Source organism: Melanerpes formicivorus, unplaced genomic scaffold (assembly GCF_026170545.1).
Source record: "Melanerpes formicivorus ecotype bairdi unplaced genomic scaffold, bMelFor1.0.p_v2 SCAF_33, whole genome shotgun sequence".
Taxonomy (NCBI): domain Eukaryota; kingdom Metazoa; phylum Chordata; class Aves; order Piciformes; family Picidae; genus Melanerpes; species Melanerpes formicivorus.
The window spans coordinates 9,260,535-9,285,366 of NW_027142385.1; the positions used below are offsets into that span (position 1 = coordinate 9,260,535).

General features: G+C 48.7%; 2 protein-coding genes across 7 annotated transcripts; one reads left to right on the plus strand and one right to left on the minus strand.

Annotated features, from left to right (window-relative positions):
- Positions 1 to 623: 623 nt before the first annotated feature.
- Positions 624 to 19,761, minus strand: GOLGA2 (golgin A2). Of its 5 annotated transcripts, none has more exons than XM_068156095.1 (28): positions 19,655 to 19,761; positions 18,544 to 18,663; positions 18,084 to 18,164; positions 14,526 to 14,660; positions 13,915 to 13,958; positions 13,728 to 13,791; positions 13,244 to 13,303; positions 12,775 to 12,855; positions 10,947 to 10,985; positions 10,418 to 10,480; positions 10,089 to 10,182; positions 9,332 to 9,438; positions 8,716 to 8,774; positions 8,264 to 8,405; positions 7,135 to 7,224; positions 6,855 to 6,962; positions 6,669 to 6,756; positions 5,903 to 6,246; positions 4,969 to 5,082; positions 4,474 to 4,698; positions 4,109 to 4,208; positions 3,937 to 4,025; positions 3,216 to 3,369; positions 3,007 to 3,074; positions 2,455 to 2,557; positions 2,103 to 2,209; positions 1,761 to 1,929; positions 624 to 1,673 (listed from the first exon to the last, which is right to left on the minus strand). In XM_068156095.1, the coding sequence occupies exons 1-28, from the start codon at positions 19,700 to 19,702 to the stop codon at positions 1,423 to 1,425; spliced, it is 3,147 nt and encodes a 1,048-aa protein (XP_068012196.1). In that variant the 5' UTR covers positions 19,703 to 19,761; the 3' UTR covers positions 624 to 1,422. The 5 variants fall into 5 exon arrangements, with proteins under 5 accessions (XP_068012196.1, XP_068012195.1, XP_068012197.1 ...); XM_068156094.1 differs by having other exon boundaries at positions 5,903 to 6,249; XM_068156096.1 differs by lacking the exon at positions 18,084 to 18,164 and having other exon boundaries at positions 5,903 to 6,249.
- Positions 19,762 to 20,852: 1,091 nt separating this feature from the next.
- Positions 20,853 to 24,489, plus strand: SWI5 (SWI5 homologous recombination repair protein). Of its 2 annotated transcripts, XM_068156119.1 has the most exons (5): positions 21,038 to 21,387; positions 21,516 to 21,564; positions 22,099 to 22,220; positions 23,318 to 23,412; positions 23,844 to 24,489. In XM_068156119.1, the coding sequence occupies exons 1-5, from the start codon at positions 21,152 to 21,154 to the stop codon at positions 23,906 to 23,908; spliced, it is 567 nt and encodes a 188-aa protein (XP_068012220.1). In that variant the 5' UTR covers positions 21,038 to 21,151; the 3' UTR covers positions 23,909 to 24,489. The 2 variants fall into 2 exon arrangements, with proteins under 2 accessions (XP_068012221.1, XP_068012220.1); XM_068156120.1 differs by having other exon boundaries at positions 20,853 to 21,387; positions 22,099 to 24,489.
- Positions 24,490 to 24,832: the final 343 nt, after the last annotated feature.

A 24,832-nucleotide genomic window follows, 5' to 3' on the forward strand; every position in this document is an offset into this window, starting at 1 on the left:
TGTTCTGCACAGGCTTTTTCTGCTGTATGGGGAAACCTCCAGATGAACCATTGGAAAACCCCAAACAGAACAACTCACAATCTGCTTCTGGCTGAAAAGAACGCTCTCTCCTGTGCTGCTGTAAGCCTGACCAACCTGGACACGGAAGAAACGGAGTCTCGCTGTTTCTTGCTGACAAACACAGAAATTGGTGTCTTCCTGTGCCTGCAGCTCTGTTATCTGGACAGGGTGGCAGAGCAGGGGCTGTGCTTCTCCAGGCACAGGTTCCTGTCTTTGGGGCACACAGCTGTGCCAGGGCCCTTAGTCCTCCATTGCTGAAACCAGCAGGCCTAGGAACAAGCAATTCTTGCCTGAGAAGCAGGTTTTTCTGGCAGATTATCCATATGCAATCACTTCAGCACCTGCTCACCCATGGGATTTGCTTTGTTGCTGCTTCAGGGGACCTACTCCTACCACCATGGTTTGTTTTCTCCTTAGAATTAGGCAATGCCTCTACTGCTGCTGTGTCCCAGGAACGTGAACAGGGGCACAGGACCTTGGCCACCCATCTAATGCACTCCTCACCAAAATGGGAGAAGAGGAGCAGTAAGTGATGGAGCGCTAGAACCCCTGAAGTCCAGAAATTCCAAACAAAGCATGTTTATTAAGTGGTTTCCTTTTACTTATTATTCCCATTTTTTAAATAAATAAAACCTTCAGACACATACAGGTGAAACACATCATCCTTCAAAGTGCAGTTACATTTCCATCCCACTCCCAAGAATCACATAAAGCTTTGTCAAGTAACCAAAAAAGACTCAAAAGGCCACCCTGGGTCCCTTCCCCCTGCAATGACACTAAAGGGGCTGCAGTGCTGCCCAGCCGCCAGCAGCCCCTCTCTGGGGTGTCCAAGGCTGGTTTCAGATACAGGTGCAAGAGGCAGGCTGCAGAGGAACATGGGAAGTTTTACATAGCATGAACCAAACCCAACCTGTCCAGAGTCCAAAAAGTTCCTTACCAGAATAAGTTACTTTGGGTTCCCTAGAAGGAACTAGGCTGTTGATGGATCAGAACAATTGCTCAGGCACTGCAGTGAAGCTGGCTGCTGGCACCAGAGTCTGGGATAAGGAATTAAGTCGTTGTGCCCAAAGTCATGGAATCCCCTTCCCCTGGCCTGCCTCCAGACCAGGTGAAGTGCCAGCACCCACTGCCTCCCAGGGATTAGTCTGAGTCTGCCTGTACTCCAAGCACACCAAGTAACAGAAGAAAGACAGGGAAGATGATGAGGTCTGCCGTGCGAGTTCTGGCTGATGCAATCCCTCTGTCCTGACGACTTTAAGACTCTGTTTTGCCAGGGGCTCTGAGCAGAGGTATGGGCACGTACAAGTTAGTTCAGTCCTCTCAGGCTCACAGAAAATGGCTGTAAATGAGATTTAATGCCACTTAAACTACCATGATTTTAACCTCATCGTTCTCATCAGCACGGTAGAAGAAGGGAATGCAGGGGTTTTCCAGCAGGGAGCCCAGCCTCTCCTGAGGGTTCTGGATTTCTCTGAGAAGCTGCATTATTTGCTTTGCTGTGGGGTCCTCCTGGCCTGGCTGAGCAGCTTTACTGTCAACAGGGGAGGAACTGGGCTGGTGAAGAACGGCAGCCTCTTGTTCTGCTTCATCTGACAAACTCACTTCCCGTAGCCCTGGAAGGAAGAAGACAGGCAGTAGGTGACTGCTGGCCCAGCACTGAGCCCACGGGTGCCCGAGCACAGGGCCTAGCTGTGCCCTACCTTCGCTGTGGGTGGCACTCAGCTCCCTGTGCCACTCCACAGGCAGTGCACCCTCGCTCAGGCTCGCTGGTGGCTCTGGGCCTGCAGCAGCTGCCAGGTACTTGCTGTACCACTCATTCCTCTCCCTGACCAGGCGCATCACCAGCTCCTGCAGCTCCAGCAGCTTCATCTGCACCGGAACAAAGGGAAGCCATGAACCACGCTGCAGGCCACAGCCCTGCCTCCCTTGTGCTTAGCAACTGCAGACCTAACACCAGCTGCAGAACAGGCCAAGGCTTGGACTGTCCAAGTGCTCCCCAAGCCTGCCCTGCCTGGGGCAGTGCTACTAGAAAGAGTCCTTGCCTTCATCTCTTCCTTATCCTGAGCCAGTCTGCTGATGTACTCCTCTTTCTCCTGGTGCCGCTGCTTGAGGATGGCCCTCTGGCTCTGGTACAGGGCAATGTACTCCCCTGCAATGCAAGAGCAGCATCAGCAAGAGCTGGGTACAAGGCTTATGGTGAGCACAACACAACGCGGCACAAGGAGGCAGCGAATCCAGCCCTGGACTGGAGCTCTAGCCTGGTTAGGCAGCAGCAGGAGACAAGAACAGCTTGGTGGCTGGAGGGCTCCAGCTCCCAAAGCTGTTGGAGGACCTGTTCTGCCAAGAAGGCAGCACTGAGCAAGCTGCGGCTGGGGGAGGTGGTGCCACACGTACCAATGGTGTCTGTCTCCCCGGACAGCTGGATGCAGCGGTGCTCCAGCTCCTCCAGACGCTCCCTCAGATCCACCTTCTCTCGCATCAGCTCCATGAAGCGTGACTGAACAAGGAAACTGGCATCAGTTACTGGCACTGCTCACCTACAGAGGATGCCTGTCTGAAATACAGCACCCTCCATCCACACAGGTCTGAGCCTAAGGAACAGGCTGCCTTCACAACAAAGGAACAGAGAGGAGAGAGCTAGCTAAGGTGTGAAAAAGCATCTCTGCACTTTGGGAAGCAGAGGGATTGATGAAAGAAAGGGCCCTTTAACCTGCTCACTGCTGGGACAGCACAGCTGTGGGCATACTTGGTTCCAAGACTGCAGACCAGTTGCTTCATTTCAGCAGACTGAGGACAGTTTTTCAGCTGTTTCTTTAGAGAAGTGACCACAGCTGAGTGTTAGGCCCTTATGCTCAGTCTTTGGGGTCTGGGGCTGGGAGGGGAGTTAGTGCTGCAAGCTTGCCTGTGCTGAGGCAGACCTGAAAGCAGATGAGAACCTTTGCTCACCTGTAGTTTCTCCATGGCAGTTTTTAAAGCTTCATGAACCTCCACTGGAACAGTATCCACAGTGGGACCTGGAAGGACATGTGATGTTCAGCTCCTCCTTGGAAAGGACACATTCACAAACCCTGTAGATCTGTTTCACAGGGGCCAGCACAGCTGGCTGAGGTGTGCCTCCATACTCACACTGTCCCCAAACAGCACCAGATTCTTACCTCCACCCAGCATGAGGTTATGTTGCTGCTCCTGCCTAAGAGCTGCTATTTGCTGCAGCAGGCTCCTGCACTGCTGTTTCTGACTAGCCAGCTGCTGCCTCAGGTCTTCTCGCTCCTTCTCCACTTGGGAGACAGCAGATGTCAAGAAAGTGACCTAAGAAGAATTTCAGGGTATGCACATCAGTGCTTCTCCTCTGGGAAGCATGCTCAGTCGTGCAGGCCAAGACGAGCAGGAACAATTTACCCCATTTCACTCGTAGCTATGAATGCAAAGCAAGCAATTGCCCTGGAACCAAACCAGGAGGCAACTGCCCATTCCCAAGCAGCACAAATATGAGGTTAAATACCAGCTCCCAGGGTACCTGTTTGGTCACAGTATTTTCCAACTCTGACTATTTTCCAACTGTTCAGCACCATTTCCAAATTGCTTTCCAAGCTACAGAGAACATCATCATGAGCGAGCCACTCTGCCAGTTGTCTTCATCATTAAAAGCCACTGCTACACTTCCAGCCTATCTTGCAAAGGAGTCTCGTTTCCTTGCATAGTGCAACACAAGGAACTGTTAACACCTCCCTGCCTACTGCTCTGCAGTTGATGGGGATCACGATAAAGAGCCTACTCCATGCACTCAGTGGAAACTCCCTGCAATTTCACCTGCCTACTTTCCTAGACATTTGTTTAGCACTAAACCCAAAGGCTTTTCTGCCCATTAAGACTCACCATTTCTTCATGGCTTTCAAACCTCTCTGGTATCACATAGGAAGATTTTTGGATTTCTTCAGTCATTGCTTCACTCTCGACTCCATCTCCTGTAAGAGGAGGAAGGTGAACGGGGAGGTTGTACCCCAAGGCCAGCTCTACCTTTCCCTGGAGACCAAGTGCAGCTGCTCACCCTCTAGCCGGTGCGCAATCCTGCCATCCAGGTCTGCTGCTAACTGACTGATCTGGGCCTGCAGCTCTTTGTTTTCCTTAGCTACAGCTTCCAGACTTTCCTGCAAAACAGAAGCAGAAAATCACAAATCCTGCACAAGCCAGACTGCAAACAGCCACTATGTCTTCAGGCAGCACACACACACCAAAGTGCTTCTGCTTCAGACAAGTACATTCCCCTGCACTGCACAGGATGTAACAGAACAGTCTGGGTTGGAAGGGACTGCAAAGTATCACCTGGTCCAAACTTCCACTTAATTAATCATACAGTTAATGTAGTTAAGTGCTTTTCCTCCTGTCTTTCCACTTGCCCATTTTTACCATTACCTTGGTCTGCTGCAGCTCTTTCAGGTGCATTTCCACTGTCACCTTCCCCTGAACCTCTTCATGCTGTAGCCGATCCATGAGCTGTGTCTGGAGCAGGTACTGTTTGTGCAGCTCCTCCTTCTCAGCAGACAGCTGCTGGTAGGCCATGGTGTACTGCTGGAGGTGGCTGTAGTACTGGTCCCGCTGCTCCTGCAGACCCCGAGCCTCCTGTGCTTTCAGTTCCAGCTAAAAGCACAAGATCCAGCTGTGACATCAAACCATTTCTGCCAGGAAAGCTGAGCTGTGTGACATGATCCAAACTGTCAACATTTCCCCACAGCCACCAACACGGCATGGAGCCACCATCTGCCCCCACATCAGGCAGCAGACAATGGAGGAAAGCTCCCAGCTTGATGCTTACAACACCAATTTTCATTCTTCCATCAAAGGCTGGTAAGGTGCCAGTAGTTTGCACAAACTACCACATAGCTGCCCTGCCACCCCGCTGTTCCTTACCGCCTCCTTGAGCTCCCCCAGGTTCTCCTGCAGCTGCCCAAGCTTCTTGGCCAGCTCCTTCTTTACATGTTGCTCTGACTGCAGGGCACTTGTAACCTCCATGTTTTCATTTGTCTGCAAGACACACCACTGCATAAGGAAACTGCCCCAGCCACCATCAACACCCTCTCTGCAAACCACGCTCATTCCTAGTGCAGCAGGCTGCCGTTCCTTGCTTTACTCTGAGCTGTGACTAAGGGCCAGACATTGACTGTTCAGGGCAGTAAATAACTTACAAAAAGGTTCAGATGATGGGAGAAGAGCAAGGAAAGAGCCAGGGGAATCAGTGCTGGGACAGTGCCAAGAAGAGGCCTGGCACATCACACAGTCTGTCAGCTCCAAAGCAGATGGGTGATATGAGTATCACAAACAGTGCTACAGAGATTCAAAAAACAAGAGTAGTTCAGAAAGGACAAAAGAAAGAAAATCAGTGGTCAGAGCATGTGTTGGCCTGACAGGTCCCACGGGGGAAGCTGTAACAGTGGAAGATGCAGCAAAAGCAATAATTCAGCTCCAAGATGGGCATGAATGCCAGCAGCAGCAGAGCACAGACTGCTAAGAACTTCTTCATGGGCAAAAACAGGAAACAGAAAATGAGTATCTTCAAGGGCAGGGGGCAGAAGGAATACTCAGGGAAAGAAAACAGCCTGACTGTCAGAGGATGACCCGGTAAAGGAAATTCCTCTGGATAAGGGTATTGGTTCATCTGCCAGAGCACCTGGAGTAAGGAATTACAGGGATCCTCTGGGCACAGCAATAGACATCACAGAGGATGGAGCATCCATAGCCTTGGAGGACAAGAGAGAGAAAACACTTCTGCCAGTTTTTCACATCTGTGCTACAAAAGGATTGCACTGGTAAGGAGAGCAGTGAGAAAGACGCACAAGAGACATACCAGTCTGACAAACCCATTCTGCAGCTCAGCCAGCTGCTCCTTCAGCTCCCGGTTTTGGCTCAGAGCCCTACTGATGGTGGCCTTGTCACTTTGCATGTCCTCCAGAATCTGCTGTCTGTCCACAGACTCCTCCCTGTAGTGCTGCACAGCCTTCTCCAGCTCCAGCAGCCGCTCCTCCTGCTCCTGGTTGAGATGGCTCAGCTGCTCGTTGTCCCGGACCTGAGCCTGGTACTGCTCATGCAATTCCTCCTTCTCTTGCTGCAGTCGCTGGATCTCGTCCTGCAGACCCAACACAGCTGCTGTGGGCCCTGCTGCTGGGGAAGGCTCAATATCCATGGGCTTAACTGCTGAGGAAAGGGAATCAAAAGCATCTCAGGGAAGTAATGGTTACATGATACACAAAGCACACCCCATCCTCTAGGGCTGCATGACCCACAAGATACCACCAGCTGCAGAATCCAATCCTCTCTACAAGGTACTGAGAAACTAAAGCAGCAAAACATACCCCAAAAGCAAGCACAGCCCCCTGCCCTGTGCTGCCAACTCTCTCACAGCCCTAGCAAGAGCATCCTGCCCTCCCAGACCCCTGGGCCAGAAGGCTGACAGTGCAGTCAGGCAGGCACCAAAGACACTCTGCTGGCCAATTAGTTGAAGTAGTTCACTTGCTGTTTGCTGGGATGAGAGGTGTCTTGAGGGTCACCAGGTTTTCAGCTCTCTTCACAGCTTCAGAGCATCACACCTGCTGGCAACCTGGCAGGAGCCCTACCTGATTTGCTCAGCAGCTCTGTAACATTGGCTTCCAGCTCCCGAATTTGGGCCATGTGCTTCTCCTTCTCCTCTGACATTGCGTGGACCTGCAAGCCACACAAGTGAAGGTTCAAACAGCCTTCCTGCTGCATTTGCTCCTGCCTGTGTTTGTCAATGGCAGCTGTGATAATCCTGCTGATGTTACCTGCTCAGAGAGTTGCTGTACCCGCTGCTGCCAAATGCTCCCCTCCTCCTTCAGTTTCTCTACATACTGATCTCTTTCTGCCTGGAGCTGGTGAAGGGACTCAGAGAGCTGCTCAAAATACAACAAAAATAGGATTGGCTAAATAAATTTGGTAGTGACTGCTTATGGGATAAAGTTCAAAGAGGACAGTGTTCAAAGCAAAGCTCAGGCTGCATTCTTCTCCAACACACGTTTCTTTACAGATGTGAAGATTTGGATCAGATTTCATACCACCTCTTACCTGAGCAACCTGGGTTTCCAGATTTGCCTTCTCCTCCAGTGCCATCTGCAACTGCTGGTTTGCATCCAGGCTCCCTGTCTGATCTGAGAACTACCAACAAAAGTCAAGAGTTTACAGCAAAATGTTAATACTCCATTTTTGTGTAGCTTTTCCCCTGATAGTAACCTGTCACATGATCCATGTTGTAGCCTTCTATAGCTCTTTAAAGTGCTGCAACTCAGTGGAGTTCAATGAAAAAAAGAAAAGAAAGAAAATTCAAATCAAGATGTGTGGGTTTTAGCCATGTAAACCAGGCTGAGCTGGCCAGCTCCTCCCTACCAATTTCATATTTACTATTTTTTTTAAATTAAGGAAATAGACTTTAATCAAACCATTTGGCTCAAAACCTTTGTGTGTTTACAGAGTCAGATCAGACGGGAAAGAACCTTGCGACCTTAGAAGCAGGGAACCCATCAGAAGTTTAAAGCAAATGTCTAGAACATGTCAGTGGACCAGGTAGCAAGGACAGTTCAGTTCAGACATGGTACTGTTCCCAGAAGAGGAGCTTACAGGAAAGCTACTGGCAAGGTTCTACTTTATTTTAAGGGTAACTTAAGCCATTTTAAGAAAACCCAAGAACCAACCACGAGCTGTTTCTTCTCCCAGAGTCTCACCTGAACCCCAAGGTTGCTCTCTGAACTGCTAACCGCTCACCTCACACACTCCCTAACTGGCTGCTTCTCTTAACTTTCCCCAGCTGACCTTCACCTTACCACTGTCCAGCTCACCCCCTCCTGCTAGGGTGGGTACAAACACCATCTCTACTCAGCTGGCTTCTCAGTGAGACAGCACAACGGAGTAACCAAAATGCTGAACAGAGGCAAGCAGGAAAAGTCACTTTACTTTCACAGCTGTTATGTCCAGTCACCCTCTCATGCTGTTAGCATTCTTTTAGGAGACCAGTGTCACAAAGTCTTTCCATCTACTGCTCCAGCTCCTTAGAATACAGGCTTCCTGTTCCTCAAAGGTCTCACTGAAAGCCTTTTACTAGGAGGATGTCTTGAGATTTGGTGCCTTGGCCCCTGTCGGAAGCAGAGCCTTGCAATGCTCAGTGCAGTCTGCTCTCACAACCTACAAGCTTTATGGTTACCTGCTGAATCATCAGCTCAGCCATTTCCAGTTTCTTATGCAAATCTTCCATATCCAACTTCATGGCTGAGTTCTGGGAAACCAGGGAGTGAACTTTTTCCGACAGCTCTGAATTCTGCTGCTTTATTTCCTCACTGCTTTTGCTGAAATAAACAAGCAAAGCTGCGTCACTGCAGCTGCTGCTGCCCGTGTCAGAAATTTACAACCCAGTTCTTCACAGCAGTCAGAAGCTCAGAAGCAGCTCTGGTGACTTTTTTATTATTATTTATTTAAATATCCAACCTCTCAAGTCACCATCTGTGGTCCCTGCCCTTTGTTATGTTCTGTGGCTCTACGGAGAAGCATAGCACTACTCTGCAGAACGAGCAGAAGGGACTGCTTTGGCTGGGGTTAGACCAGGTGATCTCTCGAGATCCCTTCCAGTCGCTAACATCCTGTGATTCTGTGACTTACCTTCGCTTGTACAGTTCCAGTTTCAGGTTGTCTCGCTCCTTCGTTAGCTCTTTATTATGCTGGAGAAAAAGAAAATTGTTGATTCATCTACAGACCTTAGCCAAACAAATAAGATGTTGAAAAAAAACCCTTCATTTCACCTTCATCAGATCAGTTAAATAGGAAAGATGGTAACTTTGGCAAAATCCTCGGGACAGGTTTGCCCAGAACCTCCTGCATTTGCCAGGAGTCAGTCTGTTCTGTCTTGTCAAATGTGATGCTACTAACACACACGAGGTTACTTCTGGATTAATGTCAGTACTCCAGTGCCTGTCTGATGGACACCCCCCTGGGACAAGGTCTAAGCAAGGCTTCTGCTGTGTGTAGCTGGCAAGACTAATGAGGTAAGGAGCCAGATGTGAAGATAGCCACTGGGCTGTATGCTAGCGGTCACAGCAAGTTGAACGAAGTTCTCCTTGATCTTGGTGAATACTCAGCTTTACCAGGTTAATTAATGACTAATTGTGGTTAATTAATGCCTCTCCTCTAAGCAAGGACTACACTTTGCAGATGTGTAGTGACAAGCAAACCACCAAAGGCAGAGTGCTGCTTAAGCACAAGGAGAGGTGACTCTTACCTTCTCTGACTGTTTTTGCTGCATAGAGATGGAGGACAAAGTGCGCTCGAGCTCTGATACCCTCTGGCGAGAGGAATGTAAACGAGCAGCAAGGTTTTCAGCTTCTCCTAAACAAGTCAGAGCAGAGTTTGTTGAGGCTGGACCATAAAGAGTTTTTTGGAACTGGATGAACAGCAATTTTTACTTTGTCAGCAAGCTTTTAAGGCAGCACATAGCCTTGTAAATCCGGAGAGCTGGTTCCACTGCTGGCTCTGCAGGTGATTCACTAGCAGCTCTGAGCAATGAAGCTCTATTTACCTTCCTCACTTTTAGAGGGAGATGATAAAACTTCCATTTTGGGACAACAGACAATATGTTGTTTGTGTTTTTTTTCTAATGGAATACACTGCTCAAATTTAGTTCAAAATTAAAGGCTTGTGTCAAATTTACATTAGCGTGACAGCTGTACCGAAGGGAGGGAAGAGAATAGGGATCAAAGGTTTAAAAGAAGGAAGTCAGAAAGGAGCAGTCTGGGGTAGTCATGAGGCCCAAACAGTGCTGACATGGCTTCAGGTAGGCACAAGAGAACCTCAACTGCCATGGGGGTAACATGCTCCCATTTGGGGGCAGCTCTGATGACAGAAGCAGTGAGGGTGTCAAGCATGGCTTGTGAAGAAGTCTGCAAGTGTTGCAAGCTGGCTGCCAGCAGCTATCATGCCTGTGACTTGAAGCTCGCATTTATTTAACCAGCAGCTTGTGCTGGAGTGCTCATAATTACCTGACTTCTGCCGTACAGCTTGCTGAGTATGTCCAAGGGCTGTCTGCAACTCAGACTTCTCAGAAACCAGAATTCCAATAGTCTGAATGTGAACCTTTGGGAAAGGAGAATCAGCTCAGTACAAAATGTCTTTGCTTGGAACTGCAACAACACTGCTGCCACAAAAGGACAGCTCAGTAAAGAGCTCCTGCAGGTAAGCACAGGCTGACTGACTCCCAGTTTTCCTGAAGGAATGCACTGGTAGCTTCTGGATAAAAACTATGAGTGGTCAGTAATCCAGAGGACAGCAGGAGCCAGGTGGTACTGCTGTAATGGAGGCTCTGCCTTACCTGCAGCTGCTCCCTCAGTGCTGCTTGCTCTTTAGAGAATTTCTGTTCAAACTCCTTCTTTTCCTGTATGAAGAAATTATGCCTGTTCAGCACAAAAATGCAAATGGCTAACTCTTGTTCTTTTAGGAGTCCTTAGTAGTACTTCCAGCATCTAAATGACACCACTGCTTTTAAAGACATACTTCTGTCTTCCGTTATTTGGTCTACTTCGTTATTTATCCACCCTAGAATGGCAACAGCAGCATGGCACAGTCACTGCTACCATGGATATGGTGGTGTTTGGAATGCAAGCTACTGACAAGGAACGTGCCCCCAATCACTCCTCCAATACCAAAGCATTTAAGCTTTGGTCAGAAGAATGCTACCTGCCAACTTAACTCATGAAGTCAAAATATTCCACCTTATGCTACAGCTGAACCCAAATCTACCATCAGACACAACCCCCATGCCTATGCCATAGCCCACTATGCGTTCTGCTCCTCAAAGGAACAGTTACCCACTGCCCAGCGAAAAATGGGACACACTTTACCTTCTCCAGCTGATTCATGGCTTCTTGGTTCTGCTGCTTCTACAGAAGAAAATTAATGTGCCAGTATTAAGAGAAAATACTCTCACACTGCTGAAACATTTCATTTTAATGAAGTATGCCAAATTAATGCACATGGAATTCCCCTTATCCTTCCTGTAAAACACTAGGAGCAGCCTTAGCTACTAAAAATAACAGATTGAGACTTTCTTCTCAGATATATTTTATATGTCAGATATGTTTTTCATTGTTTAATAGCTTATCACAGTTCTTCCCAAACACCACCACTGAAAGCCCTCTATATCCAGATCTGAGCATCCACCAACTTCAGTTAAACTTCATCCCATGGCTATGAAACTAATTGCAGTGATCCTGGTGTATCAGGATAGCCATCAAAATTGGTGGGTTGTTTTGTTTAAAAAAAAAGAAAACAAAACAAAGCCCAAAACCCACCAAAAAACCACCCCAAACCAAACAACCCCCCAGTCTTTTCATTTAACTGAGACCTTGGACCCTGATCCCACTTAACAACTGGCCTTTAAGTCATGCAGAGCCACACTTCAGTTGGCAAGCTTCTGCAGAAGATGCTGTGAGAGAGAGCTGGAGTAAAAGGCAAAGAAAAAGGGGAATTCTGTCCCAGTCAATTTCAAACTTATGCATGAAGTGCCCCTTCCAACTTCTTGAGATACTCTATGACTCTAAGCATCTAGAGATCTGATGACTGTGCATAGCTCCTTTCCAGATGAGGTGAAGGAGAGAGAAGTGGCAGGTGCCTTACCCAGGCTGCAACACAAACTGTGCTGCCGAGTTTGTGCTTGCAGCTCTTGTACCCCAGCAGCTTTCTCACAGGTGCCTCATCAGTACCTTTCCCCTTCCTAAAGGGTAGGCACTGGCCAAGCTACCGCTGCTTCAATGCATCCTGAAACATGGCTACAGACTGAAGGGTAATGAGTAAGAGGTTTTGATTCTAGCAATGCCAGTGCACAACATAACCAGGAAAAGCAAAGGCCCTACAAAGCTCCAGGCAAACAGAAAAGCAGGCAAACAAGGAGAATCTTGGGTGGCCAGCACACTACACCCAGTGCCTCTGAAGCCCAGCTAGAAAACAAAACAGAAAGAATGGAACAAAAACAGCCCAAACCCAAAAATAAAACAAGATGGGTCACAGGATACACTGGGAAATGCTGGACTTGGGGAAAAGTATAGTTTGAGATGAACAAAATGGGGGAAGGTGATCACACAAGAAAGGCTCTTTTCAGACTGAAACAAGTCCACTTTAGCTGCATTTCTTGCAGTGTTCAAAGGTGAAGGCTGAAAAACAGCATAGGGAATCCATGCAGGCCACAGGACAAAGCAGTTCATTCATTGTGTCTAGAGAAGCTGAGGATATAATCAGAAACTAGCCCCAGGCTCATTCTTAGACCTGTTGCTCCCACTCTGCTGATAGATTTGGAACGCCATCACCACCTGCACAAACAGGTTTTGCACTGTTGCCAGCACCAGCATTCTGTATTTCAGGGATTCAGACCAGGGCCAGAAATGGTCATTTTATCAGGATGCTTATCATCCAGGGAAAGAATGAGGAGCTCAACAGAACACACTTAAATGGGAACTGAACTGTTTCGTGTTCCTCAGATGAGCCAATGTATTTGCAAGTGGCCTCAGATGCCCTTAACAGGTTTTCCAGACAGCCCATTTTGCTCCTTTCCAAGTGCTTTGTAAGCAGCCTTCCTTGTAGCACTGTGAGAGAACCTAAAACCCTGCAGACACCCAGAGAGCATGGAGGAGCAGCAAAGGCAATGTCAGACTGGTTGGTTGGATTGTTTCTTACCAATTCCTCTATCTTTGTAACGAGCTGTTTGTTAGTTAGATTGCTGGAATCCAGGGCTACTGCCAGCTCCTGGTAACGTGTCTGATGGGCACATGCAAACAGGAGAAAAAGGAAAGAGCAGAAGAGGAGGAGGGGAGGAAAAAAGCAATAATTAAAAAGGACAGACAAATAAATAATTCTCACAGATTGATATAATCAGATTCTCCAAATAAAATTAAATCTCTGGTTTCAACGAAAGCATCTGGGACATCAACATATTTTATCCATTCCTGTCAGGGCTTCATTTCACAGCAGTTAAAGAAGAACTGCAGTTGTATGGAAGCCAGCCTGATCCCCACCTGGACACCTCAAATGGATCTGAGCTGTGCATTCAATTAGGTCTCTTTGGCACTGCTGTAAGCAAAGTCCCAGTAAGCAATCAACAGCAACAAACAAAAAAGAGGGAAATAAAAGACTGAGAACAACTTACTTCCATTTCCTTAATATTGGTGGAAGAAACAGCAGTCTCCCCGTTCACATATGATGTAGACTAGAAGTAAACCAGTCAAGTCAGTCAGTTTTATTTCTCAAGGCAACAAACCACTGTTAACGAAGAACTGTCACTTAGAGCACCTTACACTGCAAAGTGCCACAGACAGGCACAGAAAAGAGACTTTTCTGAATAAAGGCAAAGGCAGACTCCCCCTGTGAGAAGCTGATGTGCATTATGCAGATTCTTGTGCACTACACCCAAGGAATACAGGCTGTTCATTCATCCCACTCTGCTTTTCTTCCTACTTTACATTCCTAAACCGGGACCTTCTGCCTCTCAACACTCAAACATATTATTGTTTGTAGGATGACTGCAGACACCTCTGAGACTGAAGAGTGTTTTCTTGAGCTGACTGCTTAAAGCTCCATTATCAAACATCAAGAGAATTAACAGGACCAGTGGATCAAAACCAAGGTGGTACCTGAGAAACCAGACCATTGAGTTGTTCAGACAATTGGCGGAGACTTTCTGTGGACGAGAGAGACCTGGGAACACAGAAAGACCTTGAGATGAAAAGTTCTCCCAGAGAGCTGCCCAAATCAGGGCAGGGGGAGGAATCAAACCTCCACTTTTTGGGATCCTATTGTTTGATAATCAGGGACACTCACTTGTCCTCATTTGAAGCATTTTTATGATCCTCAGCTACGTGAATCTGTGGATTGAAACACAAAAACTTACATGCCTGTACAAGAAGATGGGAGTCACATTTGTGAATGTGTCACTAAGGCTTGATCACACCCAGGCTCAGGTTCCACAGTACCTGTAATTACTGCTTCCCAAAGAAAGATGGGGAAAAAAGCAAACAAAAAAATTAAACCCACTACCTTAGTCCTGGCTTACACAATTTCTGGGAGGTATGAGCCCAGGTTTCTTGGAAAGGAGAAAGTTTGGTGGCACAGGCTTTATGTTTGCTCTTACTATTTATCAGGACAATCAACACTTTGCTTTGCTGGATAAAGCTTCAACTGAATCTTTAGCTAGTGAAAGGAAACAGTGAACTGAGTGGAGACCTTTTTTTCCTTATTAACGGTACCTTCTGCTAATGGAATGGTAGAGAAAGTAAGGAAAGCAGCTTTGGAGGATGCAGGGCCACACGTACAACTACAGCCTCTCTGCTTTCACAGCCTGACTAGATGAAGAGTTCAGAGTGCAATATTTTTAACAGATGAAAACCCAATGTTCAGTAGTTCAATGGCAATATTCATGATCATTTACAAACCTGTGTCAGCTGCATGCTTTCAGGAGCAGGCAGAACAGAACCACAACTAGGTAGGCTGTTGCTGTTAGACAGCACAGGGACATCAGTAGCAAGCGGTTCGGCATTACGAGCGGCAACATCGGTGTCAAAGTACGCCTGTCACAAAACACACCACAGGATTACAGCCCTCATGCAAAATGAATGACAACACAGCACCTTGTGATGTGCCTGTGAAAACCAAACAGATGTGAAACATGTGGAAAAGGATCTGTGTTCTCCCCAGAGCAAACAGGTGACAGCATCAAGCCACACTGTCCCACACCTGTGCTCTCGCAGAGCCAACCTGAAGAACTTGTGTTCCACACTTAAAGCTTTAGCATGGGCCAGAAACATCACCCAGCTCTAAGCTCAGACACTAGACTGACTGCAAAGGACCTGCCAAAAAGCAAGTGAAGGCAAAGCCAGATGGCAGTCACACTCAGCTTTGCAAAGCACTACCTTCAAGATGGGCCTGGGGAAAACACAGATCAATGCATGCAAGTGAAGATGGAAAAGAACAAGTTGGTGACTATGTGAAAACTGGGTTAGTCAAACTCAAATGCTCCATCTAAGATTCTGAAATTTGTGGCATGTCATGAACCACAAGTTTAAAAACAGGACATTTATGAGCAGTCCAAGCTCAACACGGCCAGGAGCAGGTGCCTGTGGCCCCACTGGAGCCATGAATACCATGAGTGGAAGAATCTAAATGGAAAAGAGAAGGGACAAAAAAATATTTCTGGACAGCAATGCAAGTTCTCATCCAGCCTTTGTGGGAGGATGAAGAGCACTTATCCACAGTGAACTGGACAACTTTATCTCTCTTTACAGCATCAGAGGGACACAGAGGCCCAGACCAGTGTTCCAGTGGTTTATGGCAGTGTGTTTCATCACCCAGCTCCAGGCAGGCATCATTTAACAACACTACAACGCAAATGAGATCACCTCTCAACACTCCAGTCTACATTGCAGCTCTCTGCTATTCCACATGAAAGAGCTCCCTCTTACTTCAGACACAGCCTTCTTGGCACTCCACAGGAATAGAGGATCTCTCTCCTGGCATTCCCAGTTTACCTGCTCAACACTGCACTCATGAATCGAGCCGCAAGGAGAATACAGTAGCAGTGAAGACCAGGTTCAAACATTCATCAATATAGGACATCAAATGGACAGGAGGAATACCTGTCCCAGTGCATCTCAGAAAGGGACCTGGGGGTACTGGTTGATAGGAGGCTGAACATGAGCCAGCAGTGTGCACAGGTGGCCAAGAAGGCCAATGACATCCTGGCCTGCATCAGGAACAGTGTGGCCAGCAGGAGCAGGGAGGTCATTCTGCCCCTGTACACTGCACTGGTTAGGCCACACCTCGAGTCGTGTCCAGTTCTGGGCTACTCAGTTCAGGAAAGATGTTGAGATGCTGGAAGGTGTCCAGAGAAGAGCAACAAAGCTGGGGAGGGGTCTGGAGCACAGCCCTGTGAGGAGAGGCTGAGGGAGCTGGGGTTGCTTAGCCTGGGAGAAGAGGAGGCTCAGGGAAGACCTTCTTGGTCTCTACAACTCCCTGAAGGGAGGCTTTAGCCAGGTGGGGGTTGGTCTCTTCTCCCAGGCAAGCAACACCAGAACAAGAGGACACAGTCTCAAGCGATTTTGGAATAAATTTACAATAAAACCTCCAACAACAAACAAAACCTCAGCCTATTTTAAAAGCTGACTTTGTTGGAAACAGAAAAGAATTAGGAGCAAGACACTCATGTAGAAATTACATGTAGTGAGGTTTGAATACTGTAGAATAAAAAGCTCATCATCCTGCTCAGCTTAACATATAGCAGAATCCATATGCTTTCACACAAAGACTCTTACGGGTTTTCTGTGTTCCACAGCCAAGAAAACTGAAGTGGGTGAGATGGGAGGAGTCTGCCTCACATTAAGATACCACCAGCAGCATTAGCTCCGATGCCAACAATCAGCTTTTCTGCCCTGTTAGCATCAAGTGAGTTTCTGAACAGTGTTTTCCTGACAGGACTTTTACAAGATAGCAACTGGAAAGAGGAATCTTTCTTTCCTTACACATTGCAATTTAAGTTTTCAAATTATCCCTAAACCCCAGACACAATGATCCACAGTAACAGCCAATCAGATCAAAAGGTATCTCTCCATACTAAGAAAACAGGAAAATAAATCACTGGGAAAAAAGAATGAACAGAAGCAGGACTGAAATTGTAGACACAGACAAGACCAAACGCCATCTCAGCAGTGCCGCTGGACCCCCCATCTTCATCTCAGCCTCCAATATGAACCAAGCCTTCTTCTCCAAGGTCTACCTCACATTTTGCTTACAAGTGTTAACTGAAAATAATCTCCATGACAAGAATGAAACTTCACTCAGAACACATCCTTTCTGATGCTGGACAGGCACATGCAGCACTCTCAAAAAGCTGGCACATCACTCAAGTTCTACGGATTCACAACCTACACACCCAAGGTTCAGCTGGAGTAACATTCTTCTGTTCGCTCTGCATGTGCTGGACAGAACAGCTGCTGGATTATGACACGAAAAAGAAAGGAAAGAAGGGATACACAAAGGCAATTTGGAGTGAACTCTGTTGCACCTCGCAGGTGTCACTGCATCTGCCTGGTCCCCCTGGTGATCACCACAGTCACACTGCTGCAGACACACAGACGTGCAGCCAATGCATTAAGTTGCTTTAAGTAAAGTGAAGCAGTGGTAAAGCTACCAAAATGATGCAAATGAAAATGAAAAGCAGAGCTTTAGCACAAGGAAATAGGAAGGAAATTTGGGGCTACACAATTTTACTTCCCTGAGCTACCACCACAATTTTAACCTTACTTGAATAGATAACTGTCTGGAAAAGAGATTTTCTTTAAAGACTGTTTGTTTACATTTGGTCCTGAACACATTCTGATTGTTTATTGGCGTACCTCAGAAGCATGAAGAGGCCAAAGCCTGTAAATGCTTGACTGGAAGTATCTGACTTCCTGCCTAAAGATACGTAAGCCCATGGTACTGCCAGACTCTGCATCACCTCTGCAAGCTGCATCACCTAGCATGAAATGGGTTAGCTGGAATAACCAGACAGCTCGCTAGGCTAGCTGTTTGCCGGGAGACGAATGGAAATGTGCCCTTCAGAAACAGGGCTCTAGGAAGTACAGCAACAACGCACAGAACAGACCAGACCAAGACAACACTGCCTCCTCCTAGGGCAGTTTTCCTCAGTGGCTCAGTTTGTCTATTGCCTCAGTCCAGATCTCCTCAAAGCTCTGCTGTCTCAAGGAAGAGTTTTTGACAAGGTTCACTTTTTCACACATTAAGTTTGACACAAACCAGAAGGAAACAAGCACTTATAAGCAATGGATATGCACGGTAACAAATAGCTCCATGTTAATAAGAAGGACAACAAAACTCAAGCAACTGACAGTGGGTGTGTCAGGACAAGGCTCCATCCAAAAAATGAGGTCAGTATAAACAGCAACCGAAGCATGCAGTAGGGAGAGTCACTGCGAGGAACACGAGCACTGCCTCACCTTCCTCTTGTCCAATGAGGGTATGGCTACCCCATTGGAGCGGTTAAGGTCTGACACCAGCACCTTCAGAATGTTCTGAATCTAAAGGAGGCGAAAGAAAAGGGGAAAGAGAAATGGCTCAGAAAAGGACAGAGAGAAAATGTCAATCAAAGACAGCCAAAGAAACCAGCATCCTCCAGCTCATGTGGAGCACACACCTGAAAAGAGCAGCTCTGGACACAGCCAGCATGGCAGAACAGCACTGTATGATCGGACACCGCACTGGGACACAGCAGCCTCCAGCAGGCACCTTCCAGCAGAGGCAGTTGCTCACTGCTGGAGCACCAACGCTAGCAAGACAGGTGTCTACCCCATTCACTTACTAACCAGTGTAACCAGTGCCTGGCCCTAGTCATTTTGTTTGAGAAACCAAAGAACAAGGAGCTGGCAAGTGATCTGAGAGGAAGAAGGAGACGCTTACATTCTCTGGAGGCTGCTGATCGTTGGTGGGAGTCTCAGGTCTACTGCCTTCTTTAGTTTTGCGTTTTTTCTTCGTTCCTGCAGTTGCTCCAGGGTTATTCTTCTGCTGATACTCCTTCAGCTGTGAATAAAAGAAGAATCTAAAGTCAAAACAGAATATGCTTTCTGTGAGCATGTCAGAAAACCCCACAAAGCCTCACTGGATAAAAAGACAGATCAAGTGTAAGGACACAAGAAACACTCTTCAAAGGGATTAACAGCTAATGATGTTCTTAGAAAACAATCTGATACTCCACACTGCAACTAAAATATTAAAAGAAGCATTTTGGTAACATGTTAATACTGATACTGTAATACCTGTGAGGTGAGAAGAGACACAATTTACAACCGATTTTTAGATCATATCCACTCTGCCCAGGGAAAGCCACTCTGGTAAGCTGTAACTTGGAAGCTGCCAGGTCTGCCAGCATTTTTGCGTGTGTTGCCGAACCCCTAAGCCCAAAACCATGCAAGTCCCAGGCAGTTATGTAAACCACTCCCTTCCACCAGCCCCTGCCACTCATCTCAGACACAACACCCGAGCCCCTGGGAGCCCCTGACACCAGGCGGGCTTCGGAGACAAGGTGGGGAAACAAATAAAGAAGGATCCCATTATTTGGAGGATTTCAAAATGGAAGCTGAGTGTCTGAACTGCTTCAGGACACTTTCCCATTCAAATGACTTTGACACACAGGCGCATCCCGCCGGGATCAACGAGACCGAGCCGCTCCGGTGGAAAAAATAAGGGAGGGAAGGGGAATTTAAAAAACAAAATGGGAGGCCGGCGGACGGAGGCAAAGGCGACCAGGCGGTCCGCCCCGCGGCAGCCCGGGCCCGATCTGTGCCTCGCCGGAGGCCCGGCCGCACCCCGGGGTCTGCCGGAGGGTCGTGCCGTGGCGCGCCCCGTCCCAGCGCGGGCGGAGCGGCGGCCGGTGGGCCTGGCCTGTGGCCCCCGGAGGGGGCTAAGGCAGAGGCCGGGCCCGGCCGGTCCGGCGGTGCCGGAGGCTCCGATCTGCGCGAGGCCCGTGGGGCCCAGCCGCCCCCTCCCGATTTGTCCCTCGCCAGCCCCTCACCTTCTTCTTGGCCGCCGCCAGCCTGCTCTGCCTGCTGCCGTCCGCCATATCCGCCCCGCGCCCGGGCCACGTCAGCCGCGGCAGGGAGCGGCGGAGGCGGCCGCCAGGCTCCGCCCCGGCCCGGCCTGTGCTGCGCTGCCGCCGGGTGCCGGCCCCGCTGCCGCTCCCCCTCCCCGCCCCGTGCGGCCGGCGTGACCCCGCTCCCGCCGTGTGACAGCCGCCGTGTGACAGCCTCCCTGCGACAGCCTCCCTGCGCCGCTCCGCGCTCCGGTATTGGCTCAGACGCTCGGAGTAAACACTGCCTGGAAAGCAGCCCGGGGCGCTGGGCGGCCTTCCCTCCTGCGCTGTGGGGCACGTCCCGCCGATCCACATAGCTGTGTGTCTTTGCTCGTCACTTTGATCCCCGAGCTCTGCCTTTGAAGTCGCAGCGAGCACAGCCATTTGGGTTTTGCTGGTGTGTGACATCTTTCCCAAGTCCTTTGACCTTCCAGCTGCGGCAACAGCAGAGTCTGGCTGTGTTGCCAGCCCAGGGAATCGGATATGGCTGCTGCCAGCGCCTGGTACTGTAGAGGGACGAGTTTATCTTTGCCAGCCAGGCCAAGAGAGCTGCGAGAAGATTTCTTCTGCACCGGTCCAAGAAGCCATACCAGGTTTCCATGGCAAGGTTTTGGCAGTGGGGCTGGGGTCTTCAAAGCTTATGGTCATAGACCCAGGAGCTGCACTGCCCTGCCCGCTAGCACTTCCTCCAGTCATGCCGGCTTGGTGGAGCAGCTTGGGGGCTGTGGATTTACCCTACAAAAATAATAAAAATTGTATGAATGACCCTGCAGGTCCCCAGAGCTCTCTCAGACCTTCTCCCAGCTGCTGCCCCAGGGCTGAGGTAGCTCTGAGGCCTTTTGTGATGGCATGGAGTGAAATCACCTTGGCTATGGTAAGTGGGATGACAAAATCGTAGAATGTCTTGGGTTAGAAGGGACCTTTCAAGGTCATCCAGTCCAACCCCCTGCAGCCAGCAGAGACATCTGCAACTTGAGCAGGTTGCTCAGAGCCCAAGCAATCCGACCCGAAACGGTTCCAGGGATGGCACATCTACCACCTCTCTGGGCAACCCGGGCCAGGGTCTCCTATCCAGTGTGAATCTACACAACTTTGCTTTAAAACTCTCAACCTTTTTTTTTTTTTTTCCCTGTCACAACAGACCCTGCTAAAAAGTCTGTCCCCGGCTTTCTGATCAGCCCCTTTAAGTACTGAAAGGCCACCAGAATGTCTCCCTGGGCCCTTCTCCAGGCTGAACAACCCCAGCGCTCTCAGCCTGCCTTCAAAGGCAGAAGGCTTCCTGCCACCGCCTCATTGCTGCGGCCCCTCCGGCCCCGCCCCCACAAACAGGTCCCTGTCCCTGTGCGGAGGGCCCCGGAGCTCCACGCGGCACTGCAGCTGGGGTCTCAGCAGGGCAGAGGGGCAGGTGCCCTCCCTCCACCTGCTGCCACGCTACTGGGGATGCAGGACAATTGCGTCCTGCCCCGCGATAACGTCCCCTGCAGCTCCGCACGGAGAGCCTCGCTCCCCCGCGCTGCCGGCAGCGCCGGGCCCTGTCGGGGGAACTACGGCTCCCGGCGTGCCGCGCGGCGCGGCGCGGGTCCGGGGAGGGCAGCCGCAGCGCTGGCCGAGGGCATCTCGCCGGGCGCGGGCACCGGCCCGCCTCGACAGCCGCCCCCGCGGGCGCTGCACGGGAGGTAGGAACCGGTTCCCCTCTGCCCCCTCGCTGCGCCGCGGCCTGTGCCCCCGCTGAGGCTGCGCGGCCTGGCCCTGCCTCGCCGCGGGGGTGCCCGGCCTCTGACGCGGCGCCCCTCTTCTTTGGCAGGACCTCCGGTGGCGGCCGGCAGAGCGGCACCGTGGGCTTCAAGTTTCCGGTTAGTGCCTGCCTAGGCTAGGGGGAAAGTGGGCCCTGCTCGGTGGCTCCACGCGAGAGCGGGACTGGGGCCTGCCCCGGCGACGGTGGTGCCGTTCCCGCCGCCAGGCGTTCGCCCGATTGCTGCGGCTCGGCCGGGCACGGTGGGAGCTGCCTTCTTCGTGGAGGATGAAGCTGCTCCTTGCCCGAGTCCCTGCCGGCCCCGCGGTTTAACCCCGCGTCATACCAGCGGTCCCTCTTAAGAGCACAGTTGTGATTTTTATTTGACCTTTGCACTGTAAGTCTACAGTATGCTGTAGAGCAGATAGGGAAGAGGCTAATGTTACATGAACTGATAAATATTACACCTGAATTTCCTCAACCGACCTGTCCAAGAGTTGGATAGTTGTTTTTTTTGGAGAGGAGGTGAGTGGTGGTGGTGTTACTTTGCCTTTTTTTATCCAGTGACACACAGCATGTTCTGATAAGTACTTTACAGCAGTGTAGCTTCTCATCCAGTGCTGAGTTAATGTTAAATGTATTCTGTGCTCAACAGATCCCATCTCCAAGGTCCTGCCAACCTAATGGAGCCAGTGAAGAAGCCCTGCGATGTGAAATTGAAGAGCTGAAACAAAAAGACCTCGCTCTAGACCAGGAAATTACACAATTGCTGTCTGAGTATGTCCTTGGCAACCTCAGTGTTCATTGTGACACCTCAATGACTTTTTCAGATTCAGAAGAAAATACAGTCCAGGAGTTAGAGCTAAAAGCTGAACTCTTGTGAAGCCATCTTTAAGATGGTGTTATACAGTGTTGATTACAGGGTGGGTTTGAGTCATGAGACCTGTTAAGGGGAAATTTTTTCCAAATCTGGTAAAGCAAACGAAGTTTTACTAGGAGCTTGGGTAAGAGGATTTAAACTTCAGCCCAGGTGTTGCAGAGGTAATTGTGTGTAAACTGATTGAACCATCGTGATATTGCATCATGCTAGCTGAAGTGCGAGAACTAAAATTGACATCATGACCTGTATCACTTGCCAAACGTAGTCCCAGATCAAACTGTCTCCTTTTTTTGTTCCATCTTGGTCAATTGTTCTCTTGTGGGCAAGTGGGTTAAACCTTTGTGTTCAAGAAACAGGTGTTTCCCAGGCAGCCAAGTGGCCTGTAGAATACTTTGGCGTGATGAGTGCCAGTTGTAAGGTAGTGCAACTAAGAACACCCTCTGACAGCTGCTGCTTACCAACTTCTGTGAGGTAAAATTGCTGCTTGATTTTTTGAAGAGAGAAAATTCCTGTGGGTTATTTGTTGCAGAGCAGTGATGTTTTTTAAGGTAATGTATAATGCATAGAAAGGAAATGGTAGAACAACAAAGTCTGTTCCAAAAACTTCTTGCCTTATCCTCAAGGATCCTGATATTAAGGCCTTCTTAACTGTTTTCCCCTAGCTACAGATTAGAGATGTGTGTAAGCTGAATTTACTGCAGCCTACTCCTGCCTCTACTTGATTCTGAGAGTTCAGGTGCATTGTTGTTGTTGGGGTTTTTGGTTTGGCTGTGTTGTTTTTTTGTAAGTCTTGATGTGGTAAAAAACACTCAAAATGAGGATGTTTTTTTGTAGCTTTCAGGTTTATGACTTGCAACTGTACTCTCTGCTTTCAGATTCTGCTTTTGACATGCCAGGCCTGGGTGTGTCAAATCCCCTTTGCTATGCTTGCTCAGCAGCAGCATCGACCACTCTCTGGGTTTTTTTTTTGACCTTTTTGGTTTTATTGTTGCAGAGGCTACAACCTGGAGGAACTGGAGCAGCGCATCTCTCTGCTCCACGAGTATAATGATATTAAAGATGCAGGACAGATGCTGCTGGGCAAGCTGGGTAAGACAGGGCAAAGCTGTTGAAGAACTTCCTACTCAGTGTTTATATGTAGACAGGAGCTGCTGTCCCATGAAGGCAGAGATCTTTCTAAAACTTCAATTTTGGGCTTCGATCACCCATCCACTCGTACAAGCACAAATGCTTCTGTCATTATTTTCTTGGGATATGTTCTGGTTTCAGCTGGATTTAGAATTGAACATGTGAAATAATTGTCATTTACTTATATTTTTGATCAGTCTTAGTATTTTTTGTTCTTCATTTGCTTAAAAAAACAAGGTTGAGTCAAGTGGGGAGCATAGCTGCAAAACCTTGGACTGGCTTCTTAGCTGTGGGAGGTGCTATAAGCTAGGTAGGGTCTAATGGAAGGACAGCAGGACTTTTCTGACCGTCCTGATCTGTGGCTAACAAAAGCACTTGTGTTTCTTTTCTAGCTGTTATCCGAGGGGTTACTACAAAGGAGCTCTACCCTGAATATGACCTGGAGCTCAGTGACTAGCATTGAGCCTGAGCACTGACACATCCTGCACGATTATGTTTCTGTGTCTTACCAGTTTAGAACTGGCCTTGGAAGTGTCTGTGCAGAATTGCAATGGAGTATGGCTCAACAGCTTTATTCTGAAGAAGTTCTAGAACATGACAGTTGTTGAATCTATCAGCTGTTTCCTGCTTGTGGGAAAAACCTGTAGAACTTTGGCTAATTTTGCTTTCTGTTTGATCAACAGTATTTATTTTTTATTGGAAAGGTTGTAATTCAGGTTGATGGTAAGACTCTTCTCATGGAGTCTTCACTTTACAACATCAGGGGCTATTTGGCTACTGAATGGAGAGAGCAAGTGAGGGCACACAAATGCACAATGTAACAGGTGCTCTGAAAAAAAAATGCCCCTCAGAAGAAGGGAGGGAAGAAGGCTGAAGTGGTGGTTTGGGGGTTTTGTTCTGGTTTATGAAGAAGTCTGGATAAGTTGGGGTGTTCTGCATTCTCTGGTATCTAGAGGCTTTGTATCTTTTCTGTAGTAAATAGCAAAATGTGAAGTGTCCAGTCTGAATAAAGCAGCTGTTGCATTTCTCAGTAATTCACTCTCAGAGCCTATGAACTATCACAGAAGCCTGAAAACAGCCCTTGGGGAAGCTGTGCGGCTCTGCAGCTGGCATGGTGATGTGCTCCACAGCTGTTCTGGCTGCTTCGTGCAGCACAGGGAAACCCAAGCCCACTGGAACATTCTAGGGTCCAAGTTTGTGTCTGCTGGAGTGCTTCAGGAGAAGACTGCACTCTGCCATTGAGGAGTTCTTACACTTTAATGACTCATCTGGAGGATGAGATATGCTGGCCTTTGTGCAAACCCAGAAGAGGAATAGAACAAATTTGCTTTCTACAAATAAAGCTCTGAAGTTCCTAGCTAAGTGTATAGCTGGAAAAATC

Bases quoted from the DNA above. Each gene is read 5' to 3' on its own strand.
- GOLGA2 (XM_068156094.1), bottom strand. From the start codon at position 19,702: ATGGCGGACGGCAGCAGGCAGAGCAGGCTGGCGGCGGCCAAGAAGAAG. The intron at 13,959-14,525 runs GTTTGTAAATGA...TTCAATCCACAG, and splicing joins AAAGCATGCAGCTGACACAG to ATTCACGTAGCTGAGGATCA. The intron at 8,775-9,331 runs GTAAGAGTCACC...CTTTTTCTCCAG, and splicing joins AGCAAAAACAGTCAGAGAAG to CATAATAAAGAGCTAACGAA.
- SWI5 (XM_068156120.1), top strand. From the start codon at position 20,918: ATGTCTCCCTGGGCCCTTCTCCAGGCTGAACAACCCCAGCGCTCTCAG. The intron at 21,388-21,515 runs GTAGGAACCGGT...CTTCTTTGGCAG, and splicing joins CCGCGGGCGCTGCACGGGAG to GACCTCCGGTGGCGGCCGGC. The intron at 21,565-22,098 runs GTTAGTGCCTGC...TGTGCTCAACAG, and splicing joins CCGTGGGCTTCAAGTTTCCG to ATCCCATCTCCAAGGTCCTG.